Below are 25,565 nucleotides of genomic sequence, written 5' to 3'. Positions count from 1 at the left end.
TGCTTTGGAGACGAAGGGAGTGCTTTTACTTATACACACTGACAACCTAAACCGTCGTATTTGGTAGCCTAAATCGTCCCACTGCGTTGCGCTTGCTAAAAAATGAGCTTTTATTTTGAAAAGTATATCCGGAAGCAGTTTGTTTTCTATTGGTAGACTTGCCTCTGGTCTGTCTGGAGCATCACAACATTGTCCTGCTTTGTTCGAGGGATAGAAAGCGTCGCACTTGTCTTCGATGAAGGTAAAAAATTTGGATACATGATATTTATATGAACAGCAGCAGAGGTCGCAGTTATGTAGTTAAGAAAGACTGCGATTTAATGCGTATGATGGTAATTTAACGGTATATTTTTTTAGCAAGCTGTCAAATCAAACGTTACATCCTCCGCGAGGTCCGCAAATGTGTCATCTGCAGTTGCTTGTGTTGCCATTTAAGAAACATCTCTTTTAACATGTTCTCTATTATGTTGTTATCTGTGCCGTCGGTAAACAGAGTATAATCGACTAATATTATGTGCATCGGTGTGTATTGTGTAACACCCTGGAGCTCGGGCCTGCACTGTTTACAAACAGCTTACATGTAGGAACCTGACATTTCACCGCATTTTCCAGTGATTGGCAATTATTTACTGAATCATCAGTTATAGCTTCTTGCTTTCTGAACAGACCTCTCCATTGTCGGTCACCTTGATTGATCTGTTGCCAAGCCAAACGTTGCCTCCCGTCCTTCCGGCCACAGGCCTCGACCATCCACCGGCTCATTTATGTATTTGTTGCTTAAAATAGTCCCATTGAAGATGCACGAATACAGGATAACATTAACATTTAGGTGCCACTTTTTTTTCCACGTTTCACAGCTTTTCCCTCTCTGCGTTTGGAAGCGGTGGATTTGAAGGAAGCGTGAATATTGGTGCATTGCAGTCAGTGTATAAGGCGGATGGGAGGGGAGGGGGGGGTGAGTGAGTGAGAGAGAGAGAGAGAGAGAGATAGGGGAGGGAGGAGGAGAGTAGAGGAGAACAGGTGCGCCTCCATCATCAAAGCAGGAAAAGGGAGAAAGTCACGATGTAGCACAATTGGCTCCTCTGTCCTGCTGCTGCTGCAACGGTTTCAATTACAGCTGCTCAATATTTCGACCCTCAGGCCTTAAGCTGAGGATAAAAATGACCAGTTACTGTTTTAGATCTCTCCTCTCAGACCAGTCTGCAGCTGAGAGATGTGTATTGATCTCATGATGTGGAATTTTCTAGATATTGTTGAGATTTTGGATTTCCAAATATCACCATACAGCTTGAATGCGTTTCTTCATTGTGTTTATTGATATTCTAGAGTTTAAAAATAGTTTGATAATGATATATTGGTCAACCTGAAACAAACATTTTTGATTAGGGTCCTTTTTAAATTGTGACTAATATTTGTATGGATTAAGTTAACAGTTAAAAATAAACGTTCTGGTTGAGAAACTATGTAATGACATCAATCTTTCAAAATTAGCTTAAGCATTCCTTTAGCATTGTTGTTTACTTATTGATTAGCATATAAGCTTATACAGTTCAATCTGTAATGACCTTAAATTGGCTGAAAATATTGGCCTTGCAGACGTATCTGTCAGACTTTAGTTCAGATGCTGTTGTGATGTTTGATTTTCTTGTCATCACCTCGCTCTGTATCAGTGTCTCCTTGGAACGACTGATCTGTTGAGTGACAATGGCTCATTGTAATTGGCTCTACTGGTCACTGGCAGCTGCTGCGTCAGTGTCAAGCTCGGATGAATCCTCTTGCAGTAATCTGAATCGGTTTTAACTATACACACATTACTCACACTCACACACACTCACACCTTATCACTTTCCAAAGACCTAAGGGGCACCTTGTGCAATAATAAAATGGGAATGGGAATCTGGTGGAAAACTTTTTGCAGCAGCAACTTCATTAAGGTCATTTTCTCTTTAGGGTGTTTTTGCCACATACTGAACTAAAGTGTGTAGGGCGAAGGATTCCTTATTTGTGCCAATGGGTAATAAAACAGTAAGAAGCGCATCAAGCAGGGATAAATTGGATGTAAATGCTTCCCCCGAGGGTTTTACATTGAAACAACAGATTTTTTACTACTTGGTTTTGACAAGTTTGTGACTCATTTTTACCATCATAAAGGAACCCGTGAGAATAAATCATTATTATATTTTCTTCTAGCCCTTTGCTTGACTTTCTTTCCTTTTTCACTTTCTCTCAGAATATCTTTTTACTCCCTCCATCATTTTTATTGTCTCTTACTCATGTTCTCTCTCATCCTCCATGTCCTCTCTTTCCTTCTCTCATATCGCATCTGCTCTTTTCTTTTGTCTCCTGTTGACCTCAGTGGCCAGCAGATAAGGGATGTGGTTACACTGAGCAGCTCATACGTAAATTGTGAGAATGTCAAGCTAGACAGGATGGGAGAGGATGAGACACAGTCAGCAAATTCACCTCCCATACCCTTGATAAATAAAAAATGGAATGATGATGGAGTACTCCCACATCTCATCTGTGTGTTCGGTTTCTTTCCCGTCCCCACAGCGTGCATGAAACCAGGCAATGTCCACCATGGTGTACCCACGTGAAGAAGCCCTGGAGAGACTGAGCCAGGATGAGATTGTCCTCAACACTAAGGCCGTCATGCAGGGCCTGGAGACCCTGCGCGGGGAACACGCCCAGCTTCTCAACTCACTGCTTGATTGCACCCAGCCACCAATCGCCCAGGAAAAGTCGGGGCTGCTCCGCAAGAGTCTGGAGGCCATTGAGCTCGGCCTGGGAGAAGCACAGGTGAGAGACTGAGCCCTAATTTTTGTTGTCTAGGATTTACTTAAGTAAACAAAGAATCAAAGAAGAATAAATTGTCATGTGTTAAAATTTCAGCTGGTAAAAGCCCTAATTTTATTTGTTCTTTCTCTTTTCCCCAGGTGATCATTGCCCTGTCCAGCCACCTGAGCGCCGTGGAGTCGGAGAAGCAGAAGCTTCGCGCTCAGGTGCGTCGGCTCTGCCAGGAGAACCAATGGCTGCGGGACGAGCTGGCGGGAACGCAGCACAAGCTGCAGCGCAGCGAGCAGAGCGTTGCCCAGCTGGAGGAAGAGAAGAAGCACCTGGAGTTCATGAACCAGATCAAGAAGTTTGACGATGACGTGTCACCCTCGGAGGAGAAGAGCCAGAGGCGGGTGGCGGAGGAGACACTTCAAAGGACAGTTTGGATGACTTATTCCCCAACGACGATGACCAGGGACCAGGTATGACATCAGCAACAGTGCTCGGGGAGATGATGACAACATGCCTGCTCAATATACATTCAGTTCAATTCAATTTACTGTCAGAAAAGACAATGAAAAGCAGGAAGTCCTCATATTTGAGAAGCTACACTTGAAATAGTTTCATTTTTTGCTTAAACCAGTCTGAAGCCTTATTAGAGTAATTCCTTACAAAGGATTCACATCCCAGTTTACAGGAGCAGGTGCCTGATACTAGGGGAGAGTGACCAGCAGTGGTAGACCACAGGAAGAAGAGTTGATTGGTCATGCACTGGGTACTCACAGCCATTTTGCATGGCTGACCTTTTTCCCCAGTAATAATAAATACCCAGGAGCCAAGTCGGGTGTGTTCATGTTGAAGCATCAAAGGTCGTATGTTGTAGACCCAGAAGATATGAATACACATTAAAAAAAGAGAGGGTACCCATTTATTTTGAATTAGAAATTTCTGCTCTGTATGAACCTTGGATATTGTGTCGGCATCATGATACATCCAAAGCCGGTACAGTTGATTATACAGGGATTTAAGCGAAGTCACGGTTTAGGATTGAAGTAATAAGGACTGTGGAAAACTGAGAGTTTGTATGAAAAGGTCAAACCAGCATTTGGTAATAGTTTTTGTTTACAGCCATAAAATTCTTCAGAGGGTAGAAATCTCTGAAAGTCACACCTTGAATTTGATCATGTCCCTTAATAAGTCATATTTTTATTGAGGTTAAAGTTGTTAAAACCATACTGTGTGTGTGTGTCACAATTACCTGCAGGGTAACTAAGGCAGCAGCAGGCTGAATGCACAGCAACAGAATCTGCTGTGAGCCACTCAGAGCTCAACACAGTCATGCCTTTCAGTAACAGAAATGTTCACCCTGAGCTTTAGGAGTAATTTAAACACTGAGGCACAAGCTATTTTCAAACCTTAGTTTTGATACAATCAGGCCCTTATATAAGTGGTGAACCTGCAGTTTACCAGATAGGATACTGAATTTGTTTATTGCAGAAGTTGTGGTTTGGTTAATGCAAAATGTCACTGTCTAAACAGAAGCTCAGTCAGGAAATGGATTTTTCTACTGCAGATAAAAAAGAAGGTGACTTATACAGTGCATTCAGTTTTCCTCCACATTAGCCAGACAGTAAGTGCTGCTGTACTCGTTTCTTGGTCTCTTTAATTATTGATGGCTGAATACTCATAAAGCTTGTTCACTTTGTAATGTCAACTGCACATTTAGCCATAACATGTTCAAATATGTAGTAGACGCAAAGATCTCTCTTATTCTGTTATAATTTTGATATAATCTTCATTGTGACATTGTGTTGTCTTTATAATGTCGCCTTTTGTTCGGAGAGGAAGAAGTGGAGGGAAAATATAAAAACCTGAAAGTAGAGGAAGGTGACGAGTCAAATCAGAGACACCTGTGAGCGGGGGGAGGGGTAAAACTAACAAACAGACTGGAGGAGAACAGAAAAGAGGTATGACAGTGCTTAAAAAAGGATATTTAAAAGACTGGAATGGTCTAAAATTAGAGAAGTACATAAGAGGAGATATACAGAGTTGCAGTTGTTACAAGAAACAGCTGGATTTCAGTGGGTAACCATGTGCTTCTGGGTGGGTGCCACACCTTGTCTTGCCTGTATCTGGTATGCAATTTATCAATTTTGATCATTTGTAACATTTCAAAGTTCCACCTCCTCAAACGTGAGAATATGCTGCTTTTCTTTGTCTCATGTGACATTAAACTGAACATCTTTGGTTTTGATTCTGCTGTTTGCAGAAAGCGAGCATAATCTTTTGCTTTAGGAAATTGTGATGAACAATTACAGTATTTTGGTTGTTTGTTTTTTATTCTATAATCCAAACCGTTCATCAGAGAATTGAGTTTGTATTCGATCATTGATCTCTTTGATTTTATTTAGATAACTTTTATCTTAGAGGGTAAACAGCATGATAACAGCTAGCTAGGTTTTCTTCAGCAACAACTTCGATAAAAGCAGATTCTTAAACGTATTTCTGCTTTTCTCTGTTATCTAACTCTAAACTGAATATATTTGATTACGTCTCCTGGGGCTGTGAAGTTTTGACATTTTAGAAAGTGACAGTTTTCTGATTATTTGGATGAAATAAAATGTGACAAAAGGTTCATACTTCAACTTTTCCGGTTCCTGCTGTCAAACGGACTTTCAAGCAGTTTCTTCATTTTCGTCATTGACTCTTGAGTATCTGATTCATGTGTTTTGTGAAAACAAGTATGATGTTCAAATGTATTAATTTATGAGCATAACATGTTAATTTCCTAATTTGCAAACTAGAATTTAGACAACTCATTAGTGTCTGTTCTCAAAATGTGAATTCTTTCCAGTGATGAGTTCTTCTTCTATGCAGTAAAACTGCTCTTACAGTTTTTTTGCGATTGCTTACACCCTTATTTCAGTGTCAGGCCATGATTTATGACATAGTCATAGTCAAGTGGCATTACTGTCATCTGAAATATGTGTCTGTCTATTGCCAGGTCTTCTTTGTTCTTGTCCTCGTCCTCCACTTCTTCTCTCCTCTTCCTCCTCTTCTCGCTCTCACTGCTTCCATGTTTGCAAAGTTCTCACAAAAGCTCACCTGAGGTCTATATGTAGCAATAAGGCTCAGGCTGAGTGGTGTTCAATTTCTGTTGTGTCAAAGTGTTTCTAAGTGTGTGTGTTGCACATTTCGGGTGTGTTTTGCAGTTTTAAGTCTTGAACAAAGTGTATAATGTAAGAAAAAGTGTTTTGTGTTTTTGCAAGTGTGTGCTGTTGAATTGAGAACAAAAGGAAAAGTAGAAAATATGTTTGTAGTTTTGGTTCCTGTGTTTAAGGTTTTGATGCTTTGGTCTAAGTATTCACTTTCAGTGTGTAAGCAATCACAAGAAACTGTAAAGGATATAATTCCAGTTTTGACCTTGTACACTCTCATCCGTCCTCCAGCCCAGCGCAGCGGAGAGGTGGCGGCCCAGCAGGGAGGCTACGAGATCCCGGCACGCCTCAGGACTCTGCACAACCTGGTGATCCAGTACGCCTCGCAGGGAAGGTACGAGGTGGCTGTGCCACTGTGCAAACAAGCCCTGGAGGACCTGGAGAAGACGTCTGGACACGACCACCCCGACGTGGCCACCATGCTCAACATCCTGGCCCTGGTGTACAGGTGAGGATCAAAGTGGAGATTGTGTTATGACCTAAACATTTACAGAGGTTTTCAAGTGAAATGATTCAGATTTTGAGAAAAGTGCTGCTGTTCTGTTTCGTCCTGCAGAGATCAGAACAAGTACAAAGAAGCAGCCCACCTCCTGAATGACGCCCTGGCCATCAGAGAGAAGACGCTGGGGAAGGATCATCCAGCTGTGGCTGCAACTCTCAATAACCTGGCTGTGCTGTACGGCAAGAGGGGCAAGTACAAGGAGGCTGAACCCCTCTGCAAGAGAGCGCTGGATATCAGACAGATGGTAAAGACCATCACCATCAGCTCAGAATATAGAGAATGACTTGTGTAAAATATTGTATCTTCAGGACCAGGGTATAAAAACTGACAAAACATCACTCAAAATAGAAATGAATCAAGACACAAACATATACCTTTTTTAAAATTTGCAGATGCATCAAAACCTGAAAACAGAAAAAGATCTCTCAAATGTGTCTTCCTGTTGGGTCTAGGTGCTGGGGCAATACCACCCAGACGTCGCCAAGCAGCTGAACAACTTGGCTCTGCTGTGTCAGAACCAGGGCAAATACGACGAGGTGGAGTACTACTACAGACGAGCCCTGCATATCTACGAGTCCAAACTGGGAGCCGACGACCCAAACGTGGCAAAGACCAAAAACAATCTGGTGGGGACATTATTAAGATACTGGATACTTGGTATTGTTTCTGTCTGCAGGTCTTCAAACTCTTAAATCTGATGCTTTGTCTTGTTTTAATTCAATACATTCAGTTTTCTGTATGTTAAATCCTACATTCATGAGAAAACCTGCCTCTTCTGTCCTCTACCCTAATGATGTTTATTTAAATATGATTTTGATTAACGAGTAGAACATTTTGTCCATTTTGGATACATGGATTAAACATTGTCCGTGTTCTCCTCAGGCCACGTGCTACCTGAAGCAGGGCAAGTTCAAAGATGCCGAGACTCTGTACAAAGAGATCCTGACCAGGGCACACGAGAAAGAGTTTGGATCTGTCAATAGTAAGTAGAGCCAACAATCAAACTGCTGTGAGTCACTTAAAGCTCCTGGGCTGTGCAGAGAGGAGCAGGTACTGGACCAGGCTCAGATGGGTATTTCAGGTACAGGCCGGTACAAGAAATTAAGGAAAAAGAATTGAATCCATTGATAGACAAACATTCATACTGTGAGATTTATGGTTTGATAAATTTATTATGTGATCAGAGTGAAAAATGTCCAGGAGCTTGTCTGTCAGTCTGACAGTTGCTGTGTTTTGGGATTCAGGTTTAGATTTGGCCACACGCTGATCCCTCCCAGCGCCCTCAGCAGGTCACAGGATTATTTCGTGCTATTGAAGCGTGCGAAGCAGCTTAATGTTGATGTTTCCCTCCCGCTGCCGCTTAGCCTATCAAACCCTTATGTGCTCACATGCCCTGAACGAGAGAGGGCCGTGACATGAGTTCGGTGAGAGGAAGCCATGTGTTTAAATGAAGTCACGTGGACAGAGAGGTGTCACTATGAAATTTAGATCAGTCCTTGTTATTTTCTGGCCAATTCATTTATTGATGCTTTTCCTCACTTTTTCTTTTTTTGCTGTTGTTGTGTATCAAATAGTGTTTATGTGACGTTTGTTTTGTCCTTATTTTGCAGATGACAACAAGCCGATCTGGATGCATGCAGAGGAGAGAGAAGAGAGCAAGGTCAGTTACTCAGGTCCTCCCAGTGGTTGGCAGACTCCCCATTATAGATAATGGATTGGACGGTGACATAAGTGATGGACAGTAGCAGATTGTACAAATGACAACAGGGACATTTTTAATATTCTCGCTCTCACTCTCGCTCTCTCAGGGTAAGCGCAAGGACTCTGGACCATATGTAGAGTATGGGAGCTGGTATAAGGCCTGCAAGGTGGACAGGTGAGTCACACAACTGACTTCACTTCAAATATTAAACTATTAATTACTAACTTTTTGCAAATAAAACCAAAAAATGAAGCATTTATGTAAAAAAATAACCAGATATTATTTTCTGTTGACAAATCTTTAGAAATGATGAATCATTTAAAGAAAGAAAAGACTAACAAAGAAATACAAGCAACAGATACAATACAATTATATGTGAGTGATGGTGTTCATCAAGTCTTAATGCCTTTTTAAAGATAGTTAAAAGAAAAACAGCATCACTATACGACAAATTGACCATTTCCTTCCAGTTTGTCCCAGGATTCTCTGTTTTGACCACATGATGGTAAAAGCCACACTGATAAAACTGATCTGGCCTTGAGAAAATGCACACTGGCCCGTATCCAGTTTTAATAACAGGAACAAGCTCTGCAGATAGGTGCTGTTTTACTGCTGCAAGCCCTAAAACCATCTTATGACTCAAGGAATAACTAATTAACTAATTTAAACAAAATCAAGGTTTTTCTTTTTCACATAAAACATTTAGTTACACACATCTAAAAATAAAATAAAAACAAATAATGTGTCTTGCTGTTTTGTTTTTCTTTTGAAGCCCCACAGTGAACACAACCCTCAAAAGCCTGGGAGCTTTGTACCGTCGCCAGGGCAAACTGGAGGCAGCAGAAACACTGGAGGAGTGCGCCAGCAAGTCACGTAAACAGGTACCACACCAACACCGAGCTGAGTTACTGCTGTTAGATGAGTCGTCTGGGCTCTTTTCAGCAGCTCTTTCAGTGAAGAAGCCTGATTAGTTCTAGTCATTACAGCTGTGAGTTGTTTGCACATAAACTACGTCAGACTGATGTTAAAGCTCAGTCACAAAGCTCATGTGTACATTGTAGTAAAGAAAACTTAAGATCATAGACACACTGTGTGGGCTATTGTATAAAGACTGTATTTTCTTTCAATCCTCTTAATCACTCTCTTAATCTTTGTGTTTCTTTGTCTCTGTTCGTGTGTGTGTGTGTGTGTGTGTGTGTTCTCTCAGGGAATCGATGCTATTAACCAGAGTAAAGTGGTGGAGCTGCTGAAGGACGTGGGAGCTGGAGGGAGCAACAGACGACAAAGCAGGGAAGGAATCAACGGACCGGGGGGACAGCGGGGGGAGAACGAAGGCGACGACTCCGCTGAGTGGAACGGGGTCAGTTCACAGATATTAATGAATTTTAACACTAATTAAAGTAGTAATGAGTTCATCTTGATTCATCAAGTGGAGAACATGACACAAAGACAACATAACCTTGCTCACAAGGCTGTGAAAGGTGTATTAATGAAATTACTTGTAAGGATTATTTTAGACATTAATATTGAGATGCCCTTCAGCAGGGCTCCTCAGCTCTCAGCTGTAATTAAACCAAAAGTGTGGAAACGAAGCTCAGTCTCTCTCAGTCTGCCGAGCCTCAACAGGAAGTCTTTCATCTTTAGCGCCTGCAGTAAAATGTTTTGTTGTTTCCTCAGGATGGTAACGGGTCTCTGCGTCGCAGCGGCTCCTTCGGGAAGCTCCGTGATGCTCTGAGAAGGAGCAGCGAGATGCTGGTGAAGAAGCTGCAGGGGAGCGGACCTCAAGAACCTCGCAACCCAGGGTAAGGTCACCATTATCATAGTCAGGAACCAGGTGTAGGACTGCAACTGATGATTTCCATTTTTTTACTAATGTCATCAATCGTTATTAGTTCCCAGAATCCAAGTCACATTTTCAAATGGCTTCTTTTGTCTGACCAACAAACCCCAAATATATTAAATTTGCAGTTGGTTGACCTTGACCTTGGAACTAGCTGTATGACCTTGGAAATGACAAGCTCCTCTTACTTGGATCTTCTCTGTCTGTTGATGAAGGCCATGAAATGCATCTGAAAGCTCTGGAATTTATATAGATGATCAGAATGAAAACAAAAAGCAACCAAACTTTACATGTAAGAAGCTGAAACCTGTGAACCTGTGAAATTATTAAAGTTGTTTCTGGTTTAGTTTTTGTTTGTTTGACTAATCAGCTGATTAATAGATTGTAGCTATAGTTTCAGCAGTGTGTTTTATGGTTGTACAGATGTTGTAATCGGTTTGTTTCAGTTTGGCCTTTTTCCCCCTCAAACGTTTTTCATTCTTAAAGAGACTTGGGAGTTGGATTTAATGGTACAACTTAATAAAGGCAGTCTTTGTCTTTATTTCTCATGCACTGATCTGCATTAGTCAGTTTATGGTTTGATTTTGTTTCAGAATGAAGAGAGCGAGCTCCCTCAACTTCCTCAACAAGAGCACTGAGGAGACCACACAGGTATGCCTGCTCATGACTGCACGCACTGCATCGCACATTTTCTAAAATCTTATATAATGCATAATATTAATGACTAAACTGTGAAACTTAACTTTAAATGTTAATTGCTAAATAGGGATGTCAGTTATCTGGTATCTGGAAATTAAATACCTGACAAATCCAGGTGCTTAATCACATTAGGGCTAAATCCTGTAAATCCAGTTCTGTCATAGATCAGTCAAGCTCGTTGATTTGTGGCGTCGCTCAAAGTGGCATGAAACGGCCTGAGATAATAAAAAGTCGCTGACTCAGAGGAATCTATGTAGAATACATAGACAGTGTTGCCAAATCTTAGTACTAACAGGCACTGGATTGTTTTCAGGACGCCAACTCCGGACTGTCAGACTGCAGGGGACTGAGCGCCAGCAACGTGGACCTATCCAGACGCAGCTCCCTGATTGGCTAGACAGCGACAGGAAGTGGGACTGAGGAGGCACAGAGCGGCCCGACGCGGAGAGGCTGGTTGCAGCTTGGTTTGATCAAACAAACACACTTAAAGCTCAATGCAGAGATCAAACACTTGCACCTGCAGCATATTTTTAAAGAACACTGGAGAAAAAAAAAAACCTCACCACACTAAACATCATCCTGTAAGACACAGTCGCTGCTGCCGTTGCCGCTTCACTGTACAAACCGCTGCCATCCATCAGAAAGAGAATATTTAGACACACATTTATCAGCATGCTGCTTACTAGAACGTGGAACGTCTGCACCTGACCGCCTCGTGTTTTAGACTCATAGCACCGTAGCAAAGCATCGTATCCACATCGTGACGAGTCCGTTTGCTCAACGTACACTCTCATGTGCAGACATTCAACCTTAGGTAGGCTATATGTACCCAGGTTTCAGTTCAGAGAGGTGTTTGCACTCTTGTATATTTCACCAGTAGCATGAAGTCTTTGCTGATGCTAACCACCCATCGAATGCATATCAGAGACGGTTAAAAACGGTACAGTCCGATTTAGATTTTAACATACAAGCAATATACAACATACAGTCTTGGATTTTCAAAAAACAACAGCACTAATTATTTAAACCTCACTTTTTGCCTTCTTGTTTTTTTTTTTGTTTTTTTTATGTATATACAGTTTTAAATTATTTCATTCTTTGTATATAGTGCACATTGATTTTTTTGTTTTTCTTTTTGTTTACACTCTTGAGTTAAAGAGTCTCAGTTGGAAAAAATACTACATTATCTGAAGGGGGGGAGACTGGAAAAGAAGGAAAGGAAGAAGGGAAAAAAGAGGAGTGAAAGAAGGAAAGATAAAAAGAAATATTGAAATGGGCACTTAATTAATTATATCAATGAAAAGGTCAAAAATACTGATCATTTTGTACCTCAAATCACTGAAATCTGCTGACATTCAGAATAAGCTATCAGACCATCAAGTTTCAGTCTAAACTGTTGTAAAGCACTTTGAGCATGACAGTCATGGATATCTCCTGTATATCCAGCAGCCATGTTGGTATCTACAGAGCAGACAGGGAGGATTTTTCACTGGATCCTCTAGTAGCCATGTTGGGGCCCAAAACAGCGTTTTTTCAAATGAACTTTCTTGCTGATTCGGGGGTCGGTCGGCAGGAAAAGAAAATAGGGGGGGGGGGGGCAAAAGTTCATTTGAAAGTAAATTTACAAATAAATCAATCATTTCAAGTTTAATCAAACACTATAATCGATGCTTTCTTCTCCTCCCACTAATGATTCATTTTCAAATAAAGTGAAACAGCCATAGGTCTGAATGATATTGAAGGAAAATGTGGAAGAAATGTTAAAAATAATTTGTTTACAGTCATTACAGCAGGATACTTGAGGCATAATCAACCCTCATTTAAAAATATGTTCAAAGCTGATGCGGAGCTTCAGCTACAATATGTTTACTTTCGTTAAGAGGATTCTTCTTCTTCTTCGTTTTTTTTGTTTTTTCCTTCATTTACTGTTGTTGATTATGTATCTTTTTTTTTTCTTCTTTTTTTTTTTTTTACAGAACAATCCTCAGTGTTGTTTTTAATTCTGACTTGGGTGGATTTTATCAGTTGACAAAAACGACCGGAGACCATACTTCCTCAGTGAATCTTGTGCTGAAGCGTTTTGAGTCTGAGCTTTTACGTTGAAAGTCCTGAAAACTGATTATTTGAATGTTACGTTTTATGTGGATTGTAGGGTGTGGCGGCGTTTACACTGGATTTTTGTTTTGTTAGGAGATGAACTCCACCAAAATGAGACCAATACAAAGAAAACTGTCCACAGAATGTACATGTCGACATCAGACTCAGCCGTGATCAGGTCGTCAAGAAAATGCTTCTTTTTTCTTTCTTGCAACTTTCTTTGATCCTTGTTCTAAATCTTCTAATTCGAGAAAGTCAAAAAAAAAAAAAGGGGTCAATTCAAGATGAACTGAGTGTGATTTCAAAAACGAGAAGTTGCAGGTTTGTCATGAAGGCATTTTGTCAACGTTGGTGCATTCACACCATCGCCATGTGCCTAAATAAACCTGAGTCACTCTTCTTGAAATCACCTTCTGGTGCAGTCACATTGCTGAGTCTAAAAAGTGCTAATTCTTCTATCAGCTTCTGAATGTGCAAGGTGGCGCAGGTTATGGATTGTGATTAAGAAAAGAAAGATAAAGTAAGTGCATCAAAGGTGGAAAAAGTTGGTGTTTAAGAGAAAAAAAAAGAAATGAATGAAAGGGCATTGGAAAGACATCGGGAGAGGAAAAGTGCTTCAAGTCTCGTTCGCAGCAAATAATGTACAGAATTATTCGTGTACAACCTTTATATGTATGTTTACTGTATGTCACGTACACACACACACACACACACACACACACACACACACACGAATTATGGGAAATTCCTTTAATCACATACACAATCTCAACACCATGTAGTTGTGTAAAAAAACTTGGTGGAACACTAATTTGTAGTTGAAGGTCTCCAAAAAAGCTCTAGAAACATCAGTGCTCCGCAATACACACAGCATAATACTAATCAATACGTCACGGTATTAATCAGTCACTGATTCACTCTGGGTTGGTACAGTGTTAGTGCTCCATAAATATATGAACATTAAGTCGCTATTTAGCTCAGAAAAATAGATGAGAAAAATAAAACTGCTGCAGTTGTAAATATTTATCTTGACTCTGTCGCAGGAGGAGTTTGATCCAAAGCTTCAAAGATTAATCAGATCCTTGTCTCTCTGATCTACTTGTCCAAATATTTATGGAGATTAATACATGTGCTCAGAACCATGGATGGTAAATGTTGTGAGTATGAAGGTCATGTATATGTGCAGGGACTCCTGATTTCAGCTGCTGTATTGCTGATGATGGATCTTATTGTGAAGGGGCCAACCTGATGTGTATTTTATCAAAGGTTCAATAAAAACAAATTCCACTTTTCAAACCGATTCTGTGTTTCTTACATTTTCATCTTCATATCTGACGTCAGAAATGACTGAAAGGCGACTTTGAACGTGAACGGAAATGGGTTTGACCATTTCAAAGTGAGTGTGAGTGTGTGAGAAAGAGAGATCGTTTTCACAGCTATGGCTGGGGGTGTTAACCGTACACTGTCACAGCCTTCATACATGTGAGTCTCTCTGTAACTTCCTGTCTCATAGACAGCTGAACCCCACACAAAGGAAACCAGACTCACCAGAAATGATGAGGAGAATGGGCGACACACTGATAGAGTGATCTGCTGTAACCTTGTTGAGATACTGTTCTGCGACTGAGGTGAAACATCGGAGCTTGAATGAACCAGGGTTAGAAAGTAAGATTACTCTCTTTAAGTATACTGAGCTGGTACTAAAGTGTTTTTATTGTGGCAACAGGAAGTTGTCTGTCTGAAGCTTATTTATATCCTGAATATAATACTACAATGGTTGTTATTTAACATTGTTAATGAAAAGATTAAGTCATTTACCTATTCATGCTGGTGATTCCAATAATAAGAAACTGGTACAGCAGTTGGTGGACAACATATATGTAAATATATATATTGTATGTATGTATGTACAAATGTTTATATCCTCAATATTACTTAAGATCTCAACCATTCCACAGTGACCAAAAATGTGTTTTATTTTGAAATGCCACATTGAACCTCAGCAGCTTTTTGTTTATTTTTAATCAAAAACTCTCAAACCAGAATCTGCTCATCACATTTTCTGCTCTTTCCTATCTTTGTTTGTGTGAACAGTTTTCCCACAGGTTTCCTCTCCATGTCCGCAGTGGCTCCCTCCAGTCCCACCAGTCTCGCGGTGCCGGCTCTAGTCCAGTTCCAGCTCGGCCTGTTCAGGGAGGTGGTTCGAGTCCCTGCCAGCAACCTGAGCTACCGCCATGCCAAGAGGCTGGCTGCAGAGGTCATAGAGCGCAAGGTAATCAAAACATCTCGCTGGTGGTGAGTGTGTTAGGCATTAGACAAGGAACCCTCAGAGGAGCCTTAAAGGGGCATCCCACTCATTTTACACATGATGTTTAGTTTAGTATTTAGGCTTTACTGTTGCACTGGAAGAGCGTTTCCAAAAAAAAACAAAGTTCAGCTTGAGACTAAAATTTCATTACGATGTTGAGTTGCATCATGGGAATTCTAGGATACAGCATTTTTAGAGCTTAATCCTCATTCGAGAATAAAAGTCAGGTTATCTTTGCATCAGTTTTGACCACTATCCCCCTTCTTTATGGAAGTTTGACACTAAATTTGTTGTCGCTTTAACAAAACAGCTGAGTGATTTGTCTTGAAATTAGTTTCGCTGCCTGTTTTAATCTCCTTGAATGGATCTGCAACAGATGGCTGGAGTTGGTAACAAGCAAGTCACAAGTTTTGCTTTTGACAAGAATGTGTCTGGATCAAATCCCACAGCTGCAGGTAAAAATCTGCCGTTGAAAGTTGTGATGACGGCGATCGGGATGTTCTTGGGCACAGCACTTGCTGCAAAAGCATTATCAGTGATAACAAATGGTAAACAAGAAAAAAAAAAAAACAACCTGCTAATACAGTCCCACTTGGAAAATATTTCATGTGACGTTTCGAGTTTTTCAGGCTTGTCAAAACTGTCAGGAAGTAAAAGGTAGATTTTGAAAAGGTCACCTCGCGCATGAAGGAGGACTGTGTAGGTTACTATGTATAGTGTGGCTTTGAGAAACCCCTAAGTGTTTGTGCATGGATGAATTATGCAGTGTTTGAAGGATGTTGTAGTGGTTTTGGCTGATTATACACACACACACACACACACACACACACACACACACACATCTGATTTAACCTGCATTTCATATAACCTGCGTTGTTAAATCGGGTTAGATGTCAGCTCAGTAAACCAGATCTGGAGAAGTGCAGTGTTTTGTAGTTTGAGCGATACAACCAGTTCAAACTTTCTAACATGGTGAAGAGAAAACAGGACTGACAGAGTAACTATCGGTCTGTCAGAGCAGCATTTGAATCTACAACCAGTAATTTGAATGCTGCACTGAAACTGTAGTTGAGGTCAGATAAGGATGGTCATGAATTGCAGGTGTTGGTGACTCTGTCAGTGTGTGCAGGTCTGGTCTTCACACTGCCTCTGTTATAGGGACTGTGTGGTCGACAAGAGCGCAGCAAATTTTCCGACCACAGCCTCTCCCCCTCCATTTCAAGCACGCACACACACACACACACACACACACACACACACACACACACACACTCTGCCCCTTCGCACACACCAACCTTCCTTTCAGCTTTGATCTGTTGTTTCCAGGCAGCAGGTCAGCGCAGTCTGAAGAATGTGTGTGTGCACTGTATACAACAAACCCAACAACACGAGCGCACTACTGCAGATATATCACATACTGTGTATATGCGTCACTGCTGGGTGGAAACCTTGTATCTCCAATATTGATGCCTAATGTTGTATAACTTTATGATATAGACTTTAATACTTCTACCTGGGCAGAGACCTAGATCCCATTACATTCCTCTTGCTTGTCACAGCTTGTATGTCCAGGTAGAAGGAAGTGTTACATAGAGGACGATAGATTTAACACTCAGCTGGCTGTGAAACTTCTCACTCAAGATTTATAGATGATAAAAATCGCTGAACGACATCAGACCCAGCTGATGATGTTACTGACTGAGCAGAGCACTGATTCTTTTTCTGCCTCCTCACTCCTTTGTTCACAGTCACGTCGTGTGTTGAACCACAGCTGACCTGCGGCACATCACCCAACTGTATGTTCGGGACCGTTTCTCAAACGTGCTGCATATCTATTTTGCCACCTTGCACCCCTGCAGATGTGAAAAGGGCAAATCATTAGTGACAGACGGACGTGACTGTGTTCAGCGTTTCAGATTGTATCATGTTTGATCTCTTTATCTTGCAAGCACTTATTTCTGTCTTGTGGAAACTGTAACTAGGTCGTGCTTTGTGATGGTTGTAGCTTGTTTACAGAATCGTTGCAGATTTTCTCGACATGTTGAGCTTTTTCTCCAGGTTGCTCCAACTCCATCTCTTGCTCTCTGACCAGGCAACACTGGCTAAATATTTACGCTCCCTCTTTTTCCACATTGAACAGTTACATATTTTGGAACATGTGCAGTGGAGGTTTAAAGCCTTGTTCATTTCCTCATGTATTTTCCCGCGTTTTGTTTCTTCTTTTTTCGTCCAGGATACAAACCAACAGCCTCTTTGTCTTTTCAGCTATTGATGCTCTATTTTAAATAAGTATAAATAGAGAAATGATGATGCTGGAAAAGTGAGAATAAGTAGTGATGTTTTAAATTCAGCTTATCTCAACCCGAGTCTCTGTGTGTGTTCAGGCTCCAGACTGCAGCGTGGTCGGCGTCGGGGAGAAGATTCTGCTGTTCAGACATCAGCCCGCCTCTGAGCAGATGCTGCAGCGCCTGACAGACCGCGACGAGCTGCAGGATGGAGACCTCATCGAGGTCATCATCGCAGGTCAGAAGTCAACAGGAGAAAAAAAACTTACTGTGGATTTACTATCAGTAATCTATTGGCTCTTTATCCCATTGTCCCTTTTTTTATTGGCTGATTCACAGTTAATTCATTCATTCAACACTGCACATTTCCAAATCACAGATGTTTTGGACTTTCATGCTATCCATAGTTTTGTTACAACAGCTTATTTAGGAGAAATGTGTCTTATTTTGGAGGGATATTTTCATAAATACTGGGAGAAGCCATCATTTTTCAAATTAAAGGTAATTTGTTTTCAAGTATTTCAATTCCATCCTCCTCAGAGCCACACAGGCTGTTCAGTTATCAGTCAGTGCTTCTTTATGCCGGCACACATCACAAAGTTACTGAATGTCCCTGTGAAGCTTGTTTTGGCAGGTAAACCTTATTTTCTTACGCCTCTGGCTGCACTTCACTTCATGAAATACAAATCTGCTGCAAAACTGGCCCTTAAAGAAGCAACACTGTCAAAAGCTTCATTTTAAATTCAGGCACTTGAATCTCACTTCTACTTACAGGTAATTTTGATTGATGACAACATCAGGAACAGCTGGAAATTATAATATTATGTATTTCACAGGAATGTAAATATGTTAACTTTTTTTTAATTATGTTTATGTTTTATTAGTAATTTATATTTTATTCCACGTGGTGCTCTTCTTTCAAACTATTAATTACAAAATCAACAGGGTGCAACAAGTAAAAAAAAAAAAAAAAAGATGTGAGAAGTCGATCAGACAGAAAACAAACAGATGAGATGAGACAGATGTGGACCTGTGCACCCACCACTCTGCTAAGCTTTGACCCCTGCATGCAAGATGATGGTTATAAAACACAGGTGTCGAGCACCGTCCTAAAAGCTCAGTATTCATTCTTGCCAAACAGTGTCAGTGTGAATATATTTCAGATTTCAATCCGTCTCTTCTTGTTGATCTGACTCAGTATCAGCCTCGGTGACCGAGATGAGGATCCGTCCACACTCCCTGCTGGTCTACTCGTACCGGACTCCCACTTTCTGTCACCACTGTGGAGAAATGCTGTGGGGCCTCGTTCGACAGGGGTTAAAATGTGACGGTAAAGCTGCTCACGCTACTCGTTATTTACCTCAGTCAGTGTCGTTAGCCAGCGGGCGGGTGAGAGATTTTATTCATTGGTCAAACGCTTTCACCGAACCACGAGTGGCTTGTCCACCTCTGCCTCTCTCCAGGGTGTGGATTGGACTTCCATAAACGTTGCGCCTTCCAGTTGCCCAACGACTGTAGTCGAGCGCGGCGTCAGGTCAGCACCAGCCTCTCCCTGTTTCCTCCCCGACGACCCCGCGTGCACTCCCTCTCTAATCAGGCGGGAGGCAGTCTGGAGGAGGTGAGGAAGTAGCCGCAGTTTATTTTTAAAAGGGTTTACAAAGTTCACACATTGTTTTTGATGATCTTCACCAATGACTTCCACTGTCCTGTCCCTCACCAGATCAGCATGTCCAAGCCCTCATCCAGGCCTCCGTCCTGGGCAGAGCCTCCGGTGTGGATGGGTGTCGGGTGTGGGGACAAGAGCAGGGCTCAGGTCCCTCACACCTTCCACATCCACAGCTACACCAAACCCACCGTGTGCCAGTACTGCCACCGGCTGCTCAAAGGGCTCTTCAGACAGGGGCTGCAGTGCTCAGGTGAGACGCCTGAGAAACTTTTCTAGAGGATTGTCTCGTCCAATGATTGAGACTGCAGAAGCTTTTTCTTTTGCAGTTTTGTGAGCTACATTTTGTCAAGAGGCTTTCATCGGCTCTGCTGATGAACAGAGCCTCAGAGCCTCTGACGCCAAGACTGAAGAGGCCTCTCGCAGTACATGAGTCAAAATCTGTGTCTTGATGTTGTTTGTACCTGGAGGAAAAGAGTTTTCATTTTCTGCAGGAAGATTCAAAACCATGTCCAAGTATCTATTGCTCTAACGTTTGTGATGCAGTGATAACATTCTCACGTTTAGATTAAACGTGTATGGTTTGTGTATGGTTAGCACAAACTCGTGCAGCAGTGGTTTCCTGGGTGGATGTTATTACATATTAAACATGTTCCTCCACTGAGGCCAGTTTTAGATGATGTGTCTCAACAAAACCTCGACTTTGATGAGTCAAAGAGCTTCAACTCTGGACCGAACTAGATCTGTAATCATTTGAATGGAGGAAAGTAAACTTTAAATCACATTTAAAAGTTAAATTCTCGCATTGTCATTTTCAATTTTTTACACATATGAGAGTCGCCCTCATGTTGTGGCTGAGCAGCTTTCTTTTTCTGTCAGAGTTTGAACCGGCCACCTCTCCTCTCTTCATCCTCTCTTCATCCTCTCTTCATCCTCAGACTGCAGGTTTAACTGCCACCGGCGCTGCGAGCCTTTAGTCCCCAGAGACTGTCCGGGAGAGAGGAGAGGCGTCAACGGCGAAGGTGAGCAGCGATCCCTGGAGGTCCTCGTTTCCACTTCCTATTCCGGGCCTGACAGTCACTCTGTTAGATCATGGTTCTTTGAACAGGCCCCCGCTCTGATCTTCTCATTACGCTGTGATGAGTCAAAGCTGATTCACCCTCCTTAAGGATATTTGATAGATTCAGGACTTGGCCTGATTTTAAACTCCCAGAAACATCGCATGTGTCCAGACAGTGATGATGATTAGTGGCATGATCGTGATCAAAGCCTGTTGAGGAAACCAGGATTATGATTTAAGATCCTATAATATACCGTGTAACTGCATTTGTATATTTATACTAATGACAAAAATCTCAGGGTATGAATTTGTCTGTTCTTTAAATAATAATATCAGGAAAAGCAAGAAATATGAGCCATTAAAACAACCTCTTTTATAGCTAATTAACATCAATTCAGATTATTTGATTAATTTAACTCATAGATCAAGAAAAAATGTAAAACATGTTTTCATTTCAGTTTCTGAAATGTTCAAATTTTGTACTTTTCTCTGACTTTAAAGTGAATATTTTCAGGGTTTGGACTGTTGGTTGAACCAAACCAAGCAATTTAAGAAATTTCAGTCTATTTTTCCGAATTTAAAAACATTATGTGAAGGTTATGATCAGTCACATGACTCATATTTTTGTGCCCATGATGTCATAATGTGTTCCCAGAATCCACAGCAGCTGGTCACAGCTGCCCACCAGACCCAGACGACAATGACTCAGAGCTCACCAGTATAACAACACTAGATCTCTCTGACGACGAGATGTCCACTGACGGTGACTCGCCGGCAGAGTTCAGGGAGGTCGAGCCAATCAGGTTAGAGGGCTGTTAGTTCATACTGATGATGTCATCCCATCTGAGAGGTGACTGCGGTGTGTGGTGGTGATGCCCTGATCTTGTCAGGGAGTTTCAGTATAACTTGCAGCTGTTGTTATGTACCACCTAAACATGCGCACACACGCACACACACACACACACACGCACACACACGCACATCTTTCACTGCACACATCTGCATGACAAACCTGGTTGTGGTCAGGGAGCTTTTGGGACACGCTGCCACCTGGAGGTGTTCAGGAGGTACTTTGACAAAACACAACGGCTCTGATAGTGAAAAAAGCAAAGTGACAAATTCAGTTTGAGTCTCAAAACGATCCTTTTTTCTTCACTTCCTCTCATCGTGTGTCCTCCGTCCCTCCACCAGTCCGTGTTTCAGCAGCAACATCCCTCTGATGAGGCTCGTCCAGTCGGTGCATCACACTAAGAGGAGAGCCGGTGGAGTCCTGAGAGAGGGGTGGCTGCTGCACCACACCAACACTGACACGCTGGTGAGAAACACTTCTACTAAAACTAAAACTCTGTGCAAATGTCTTTCAGGCTCTCTCTGACATAAAGAGCTGCAGCTGTTTTGTTAGTGATTCTGTTGGTAAATCCTCTTTTATAGGGGAAAAAATACATTCACTGACTTTCTATTTGTTTTACATCCAGCTCGTCTCTATAGTATAAGATCTGTGAATGTGCTTGTGACGTTTTAGTGTGTGTGACATTAGAGTCTAAACCTTTTGATTGTGACCTGTGGAGACTGCAGATGAAAATGAGCTCTGACCAACCCAACAATAAATCAAATAAAATACTCACATACACGTCTTTATTTATTATCCCTCTTTCAATTTTTTAAATTTAATTAATTTTTTGCTTTTTTCTGTCCTTGTTTGCATATCTGGGAGCTAAAATACATGTTTGTTTAAATATGCAGTAGGAGCCATTTTTTGTGTTGTTACAAGTGGTGTCACATTTTTGTTGAATGATGTAATGAGGCCACACCAAACACTTAATCTGATCCACAAAGGTGTTTCTCAGCTGCTGACGCCTGGTGGTTTTTGAGTCGATGTCTAACTCATTATTTGAAGCTTTTGAAGCAGATTATTTGACACACACACACACACACAGATATGAATGTGAGCCCAGTGGTCAAACGTAGCCAGCCACAAACACTCAGTCAACCCAGTATGTTGAGTTAACTGAGAAGAAGTTTGAAAGTCTGTTCTGATGCTTAACTTATTCAAAGTCATTAACTTCCCACACATATGATGAATTATTAATTATTTCTGTCTTTTCTTCTCCCAGAGGAAACGTCATTACTGGATCTTGGACAGGAAGAGCATCACTCTGTACCAGAACGAGCTCAGCACCAAGTACTACAAAGTAAAAGATCTTCATTAGCAACAAACGATTCAGTAGTTGAGTCATGTTTCTGTGGCTTTATACAGTGAGATTGACCTTTAATGACACCAGCTGAATCACATAAGAATGAGTCAGAATGGTTTGTTCACATCAGAGGTGTCTGACTTGCGGAAACACGTGTTTTTTAAACTAATACCCATAGTTTAACCACCTTTAGTTTAATCGCCTCATACAGTATTGCTCTTCCTCCTGCAGGAGATCCCTCTGTCCGAGGTGCTGCAGGTCCGAGGCCCTGCCCAGCTCTCCACGCCCTTGTTGCCGGGCGACAGCGCTCACTCCTTTGAGGTGGTGACGGCCTCGCTGGTGTACTGCGTGGTGGCAGGAGAGGACGGGCCGTCCTGGGAGAGCGCCATCCGTCAGGGTCTGATGCCCGTGGAGAGCAGCGAGGGACACGACGACAACCGCGGTGAGACGAGAAGAACATCAAACATAATGAGATTATATGACCAACTATGTTTTGATGAGGATGATGGAACATAAACTCAAATAAAATCATAATAAATGTAGATATTTTTAATAAGGTTAAATAACAAACAAGCAATGAATCATATAAAGTGTTTGTTAGACAATAATTATTATTATTATCTTCCATCTGTATGATCGTATCTGTCCTCTTCTGTTTCCAGATGATCATTCACACAGAGACAGCAGGGTAAGCATCAACTTGTTCACTCCTCAATTTCCCCAAGACTAGTTTGTCACACCCCAACACTTTGTGTTTCAGGACATCAGCTCGGTGTACCAGATCTTTACGGACGAGGTGCTGGGTTCAGGACAGTTTGGAGTGGTGTACAGAGGTGAGCTGATTTTTTCTCTCTTGTTTTTTTGGCAGATTTTCTAATTAAATCTTCTTTCTTTATTCATGTTGAATTGTTTACTTCCTTTTAGACAGTCTGACACTGTTTGGATATTCATCTGACTTCCTGTGCACTGATGAAAAGACTCTATAAGCACCAGTTAATGAAGAACACGAAGAAATGAATTCATTGAAGTTTTAATTAGAACCAAATTCATTCTAGGAAACGTCCCAAGAAACGGAGAATTATGAAGCTGTGAAATAAAGTGACTCCAAAATGTGTTCATGCAGAAGAACTGATTGGTTTAGAATGAGAAAATATTGAAACCCAGGCCGCAGAGCTGCACCGAAAGTGTTGTATCTGAGTTGATTAATCTTAGTGAGGCATTTTTTCATTGATTAAAGTTTTATAAAAAAGTGTTTTCTCACTCCTCAGGTACTCACAGGAAGTCGGGTCGACCAGTCGCCATCAAAGTCATCGACAAGACGCGTTTCCCCACCAAACAAGACAGACAGCTGAGGAACGAAGTGTCCATATTGCAGGTACACAAACATTTTCATTGCATGTATGCGTGTTGGCTCTGTAGTGTTTTTATTTTCTGTAACACGTAATGCGCGCGCGTGTGTGTGTGTGTATGTGTTTTGTCCAGAATCTGTCGCACCCCGGTGTGGTTCTGTTGGAGGGGATGTTCGAGACCGTCGAGCACGTCTTTGTCGTCATGGAGAAGCTCCATGGAGACATGCTGGAGATGATTCTGTCCAGTGAGAAAGGACGACTCCCTGAACGCAACACTCGCTTCCTGGTTCTGCAGGTATCAGATCCAGCACTGATGAGTAAACGCTCCGGACTCATTACAGGGATGGGATGAGTCCATGTCTTCACAGTTTACTGACTCCTTCACAATAAAAGTTTAATAGAAGATTAAGAGTTTTATTTTTATGTTTTATATATTTTACTTAAATTCTCCTTCAAAAGTTGCGAATATTTGAATAATAAATAAATGGAGTAATTTTTAGTGCTGACAGCTGTTCCTCAGTCCAGAGACCCAGCACCATGAGAACAGGAATGTTTTTCTGAGGCTCCTCCTGCATGAGGCTGATAAGAACCGTCTCCTGCTTGTGTCTGCTGCAGATCCTTGAGGCTTTGCGCTATCTGCACTTCAAACATATCGCTCACTGCGACCTCAAACCTGAGAATGTCCTTCTGGCCTCTGCAGACCCCTTTCCTCAGGTGCGACTTTATGATTTTTATTCAAATTCCAGCAGAAGCAAGTTGTCACAGCATCTTCCTGAGTCACCTCTGCTCTCCGTGCTGCAGGTGAAGCTGTGCGACTTCGGCTTCGCCCGCATCATCGGCGAGAAGTCGTTCCGCCGCTCGGTCGTGGGGACGCCGGCCTACCTGGCGCCTGAGGTGATCAGCAGCAGCGGCTACAACCGCTCTCTGGACATGTGGTCTGTGGGCGTCATCACGTATGTGAGCCTGAGCGGGACGTTCCCCTTCAACGAGGACGAGGACATCAGGCAGCAGATCACCAACGCTGCCTTCATGTACCCGCGACAAACCTGGGCCTCCATCTCACTGGAGGGTAACAACTTTGTTTATTCATATTTTTTAACCTCCTATCATTCATTTTCTTTCCATTGATCAGCATGTTCCAGCTCCTCGTTGCATTATTATGTGTTAACAGTGAGTGAAACATTAAAAACGTTGCGCTCCATGTTTGTTTTGACTTCATCATTCAAACCGGTTGAAATATTTTGCATGTTTTAAATATAGGGTCACCTGTTTTCTTCTGTTGGCCACTGGGTGACTCCAGTGCACCACTTTTAAAACAACTTCTTTATCTGTGTGTGTGTGTCTCTCTCTCTCTCCCTCCCTCTCTCTCTCCCCCTCCCTCTCTCTCCCCCTCCCTCTCTCTCCCCCTCTCCAGCGGTGAGTCTCATCAATAACCTGCTGCAGGTGTCGGTGAGGAGGAGGTTCAGCGTGGGCAAAGCTCTGGGACACACCTGGCTGCAGGTCATATACATGACACACTGAGGGCATATTCATTTTATATTACTTTAACATCCCAGTTTCATTTACTGAACGCAGTGAACAAAAACTGATTAGAATTGAAACAAATTTAGAGAATTATGTGTTAAATATCTTTTAGGATTCAAACATTTTATTTTAGACGTGACGCTGACTCGAGAACATTTCCATCATGTCAGCTGTCCTTCATCCTCTGTGTCTCCCCTGCAGGACTTCGAGCTGTGGTGCGACCTCAGGGAGTTCGAGCAGAGGATGGGCTGCAGGTATCTGACACACAAAGGGGACGAGGAGCGCTGGATACGCTACGCCCAGGAGAGAGGCCTGAATTTCCCCTCCCACCTCAGCTGACACGCGACC

At 42.0% G+C, this 25,565-nt stretch overlaps 2 protein-coding genes across 3 annotated transcripts; both read left to right on the top strand.

Annotated features, from left to right (window-relative positions):
- Positions 1 to 167: 167 nt before the first annotated feature.
- On the top strand, positions 168 to 14,129 carry klc2 (kinesin light chain 2). Its single transcript, XM_023396825.2, is given in 15 exon segments — positions 168 to 241; positions 2,554 to 2,799; positions 2,937 to 3,180; positions 3,183 to 3,257; positions 6,225 to 6,441; positions 6,550 to 6,739; positions 6,948 to 7,121; positions 7,378 to 7,477; positions 8,106 to 8,155; positions 8,304 to 8,371; positions 8,970 to 9,078; positions 9,405 to 9,557; positions 9,875 to 9,999; positions 10,631 to 10,688; positions 11,050 to 14,129. Coding segments are annotated over 14 exon segments (1,875 nt in total). The 5' UTR covers positions 168 to 241; positions 2,554 to 2,571; the 3' UTR covers positions 11,134 to 14,129.
- Positions 14,130 to 14,356: 227 nt separating this feature from the next.
- Positions 14,357 to 25,559, top strand: LOC111647192 (serine/threonine-protein kinase D3-like). Of its 2 annotated transcripts, none has more exons than XM_023396806.2 (19): positions 14,357 to 14,498; positions 14,928 to 15,105; positions 17,526 to 17,664; positions 18,625 to 18,756; positions 18,890 to 19,044; positions 19,147 to 19,342; positions 20,028 to 20,111; positions 20,805 to 20,952; positions 21,341 to 21,464; positions 22,264 to 22,341; positions 22,576 to 22,786; positions 23,007 to 23,032; positions 23,105 to 23,177; positions 23,613 to 23,719; positions 23,827 to 23,988; positions 24,309 to 24,407; positions 24,495 to 24,762; positions 25,108 to 25,193; positions 25,419 to 25,559. In XM_023396806.2, the coding sequence occupies exons 2-19, from the start codon at positions 14,950 to 14,952 to the stop codon at positions 25,554 to 25,556; spliced, it is 2,382 nt and encodes a 793-aa protein (XP_023252574.1). In that variant the 5' UTR covers positions 14,357 to 14,498; positions 14,928 to 14,949; the 3' UTR covers positions 25,557 to 25,559. The 2 variants fall into 2 exon arrangements, with proteins under 2 accessions (XP_023252574.1, XP_087027374.1); XM_087171248.1 differs by having other exon boundaries at positions 14,368 to 14,490.
- Positions 25,560 to 25,565: the final 6 nt, after the last annotated feature.

Source organism: Seriola lalandi, unplaced genomic scaffold, assembly GCF_002814215.2.
Source record: "Seriola lalandi dorsalis isolate HSWRI2012SDOR001 ecotype SW California unplaced genomic scaffold, Sedor1 jcf7180002054983, whole genome shotgun sequence".
Classification (NCBI taxonomy): domain Eukaryota; kingdom Metazoa; phylum Chordata; class Actinopteri; order Carangiformes; family Carangidae; genus Seriola; species Seriola lalandi.
This window is presented reverse-complemented; position numbering and strand designations above follow the sequence as displayed.

Coding starts and splice junctions, on each gene's coding strand:
- LOC111647192 (XM_023396806.2), top strand. CDS start 14,950: ATGTCCGCAGTGGCTCCCTCCAGTCCCACCAGTCTCGCGGTGCCGGCT. Junction 20,953..21,340: donor AGGGAGGTCGAGCCAATCAG/GTTAGAGGGCTG, acceptor TCCCTCCACCAG/TCCGTGTTTCAGCAGCAACA. Junction 23,989..24,308: donor CTCGCTTCCTGGTTCTGCAG/GTATCAGATCCA, acceptor TGTCTGCTGCAG/ATCCTTGAGGCTTTGCGCTA.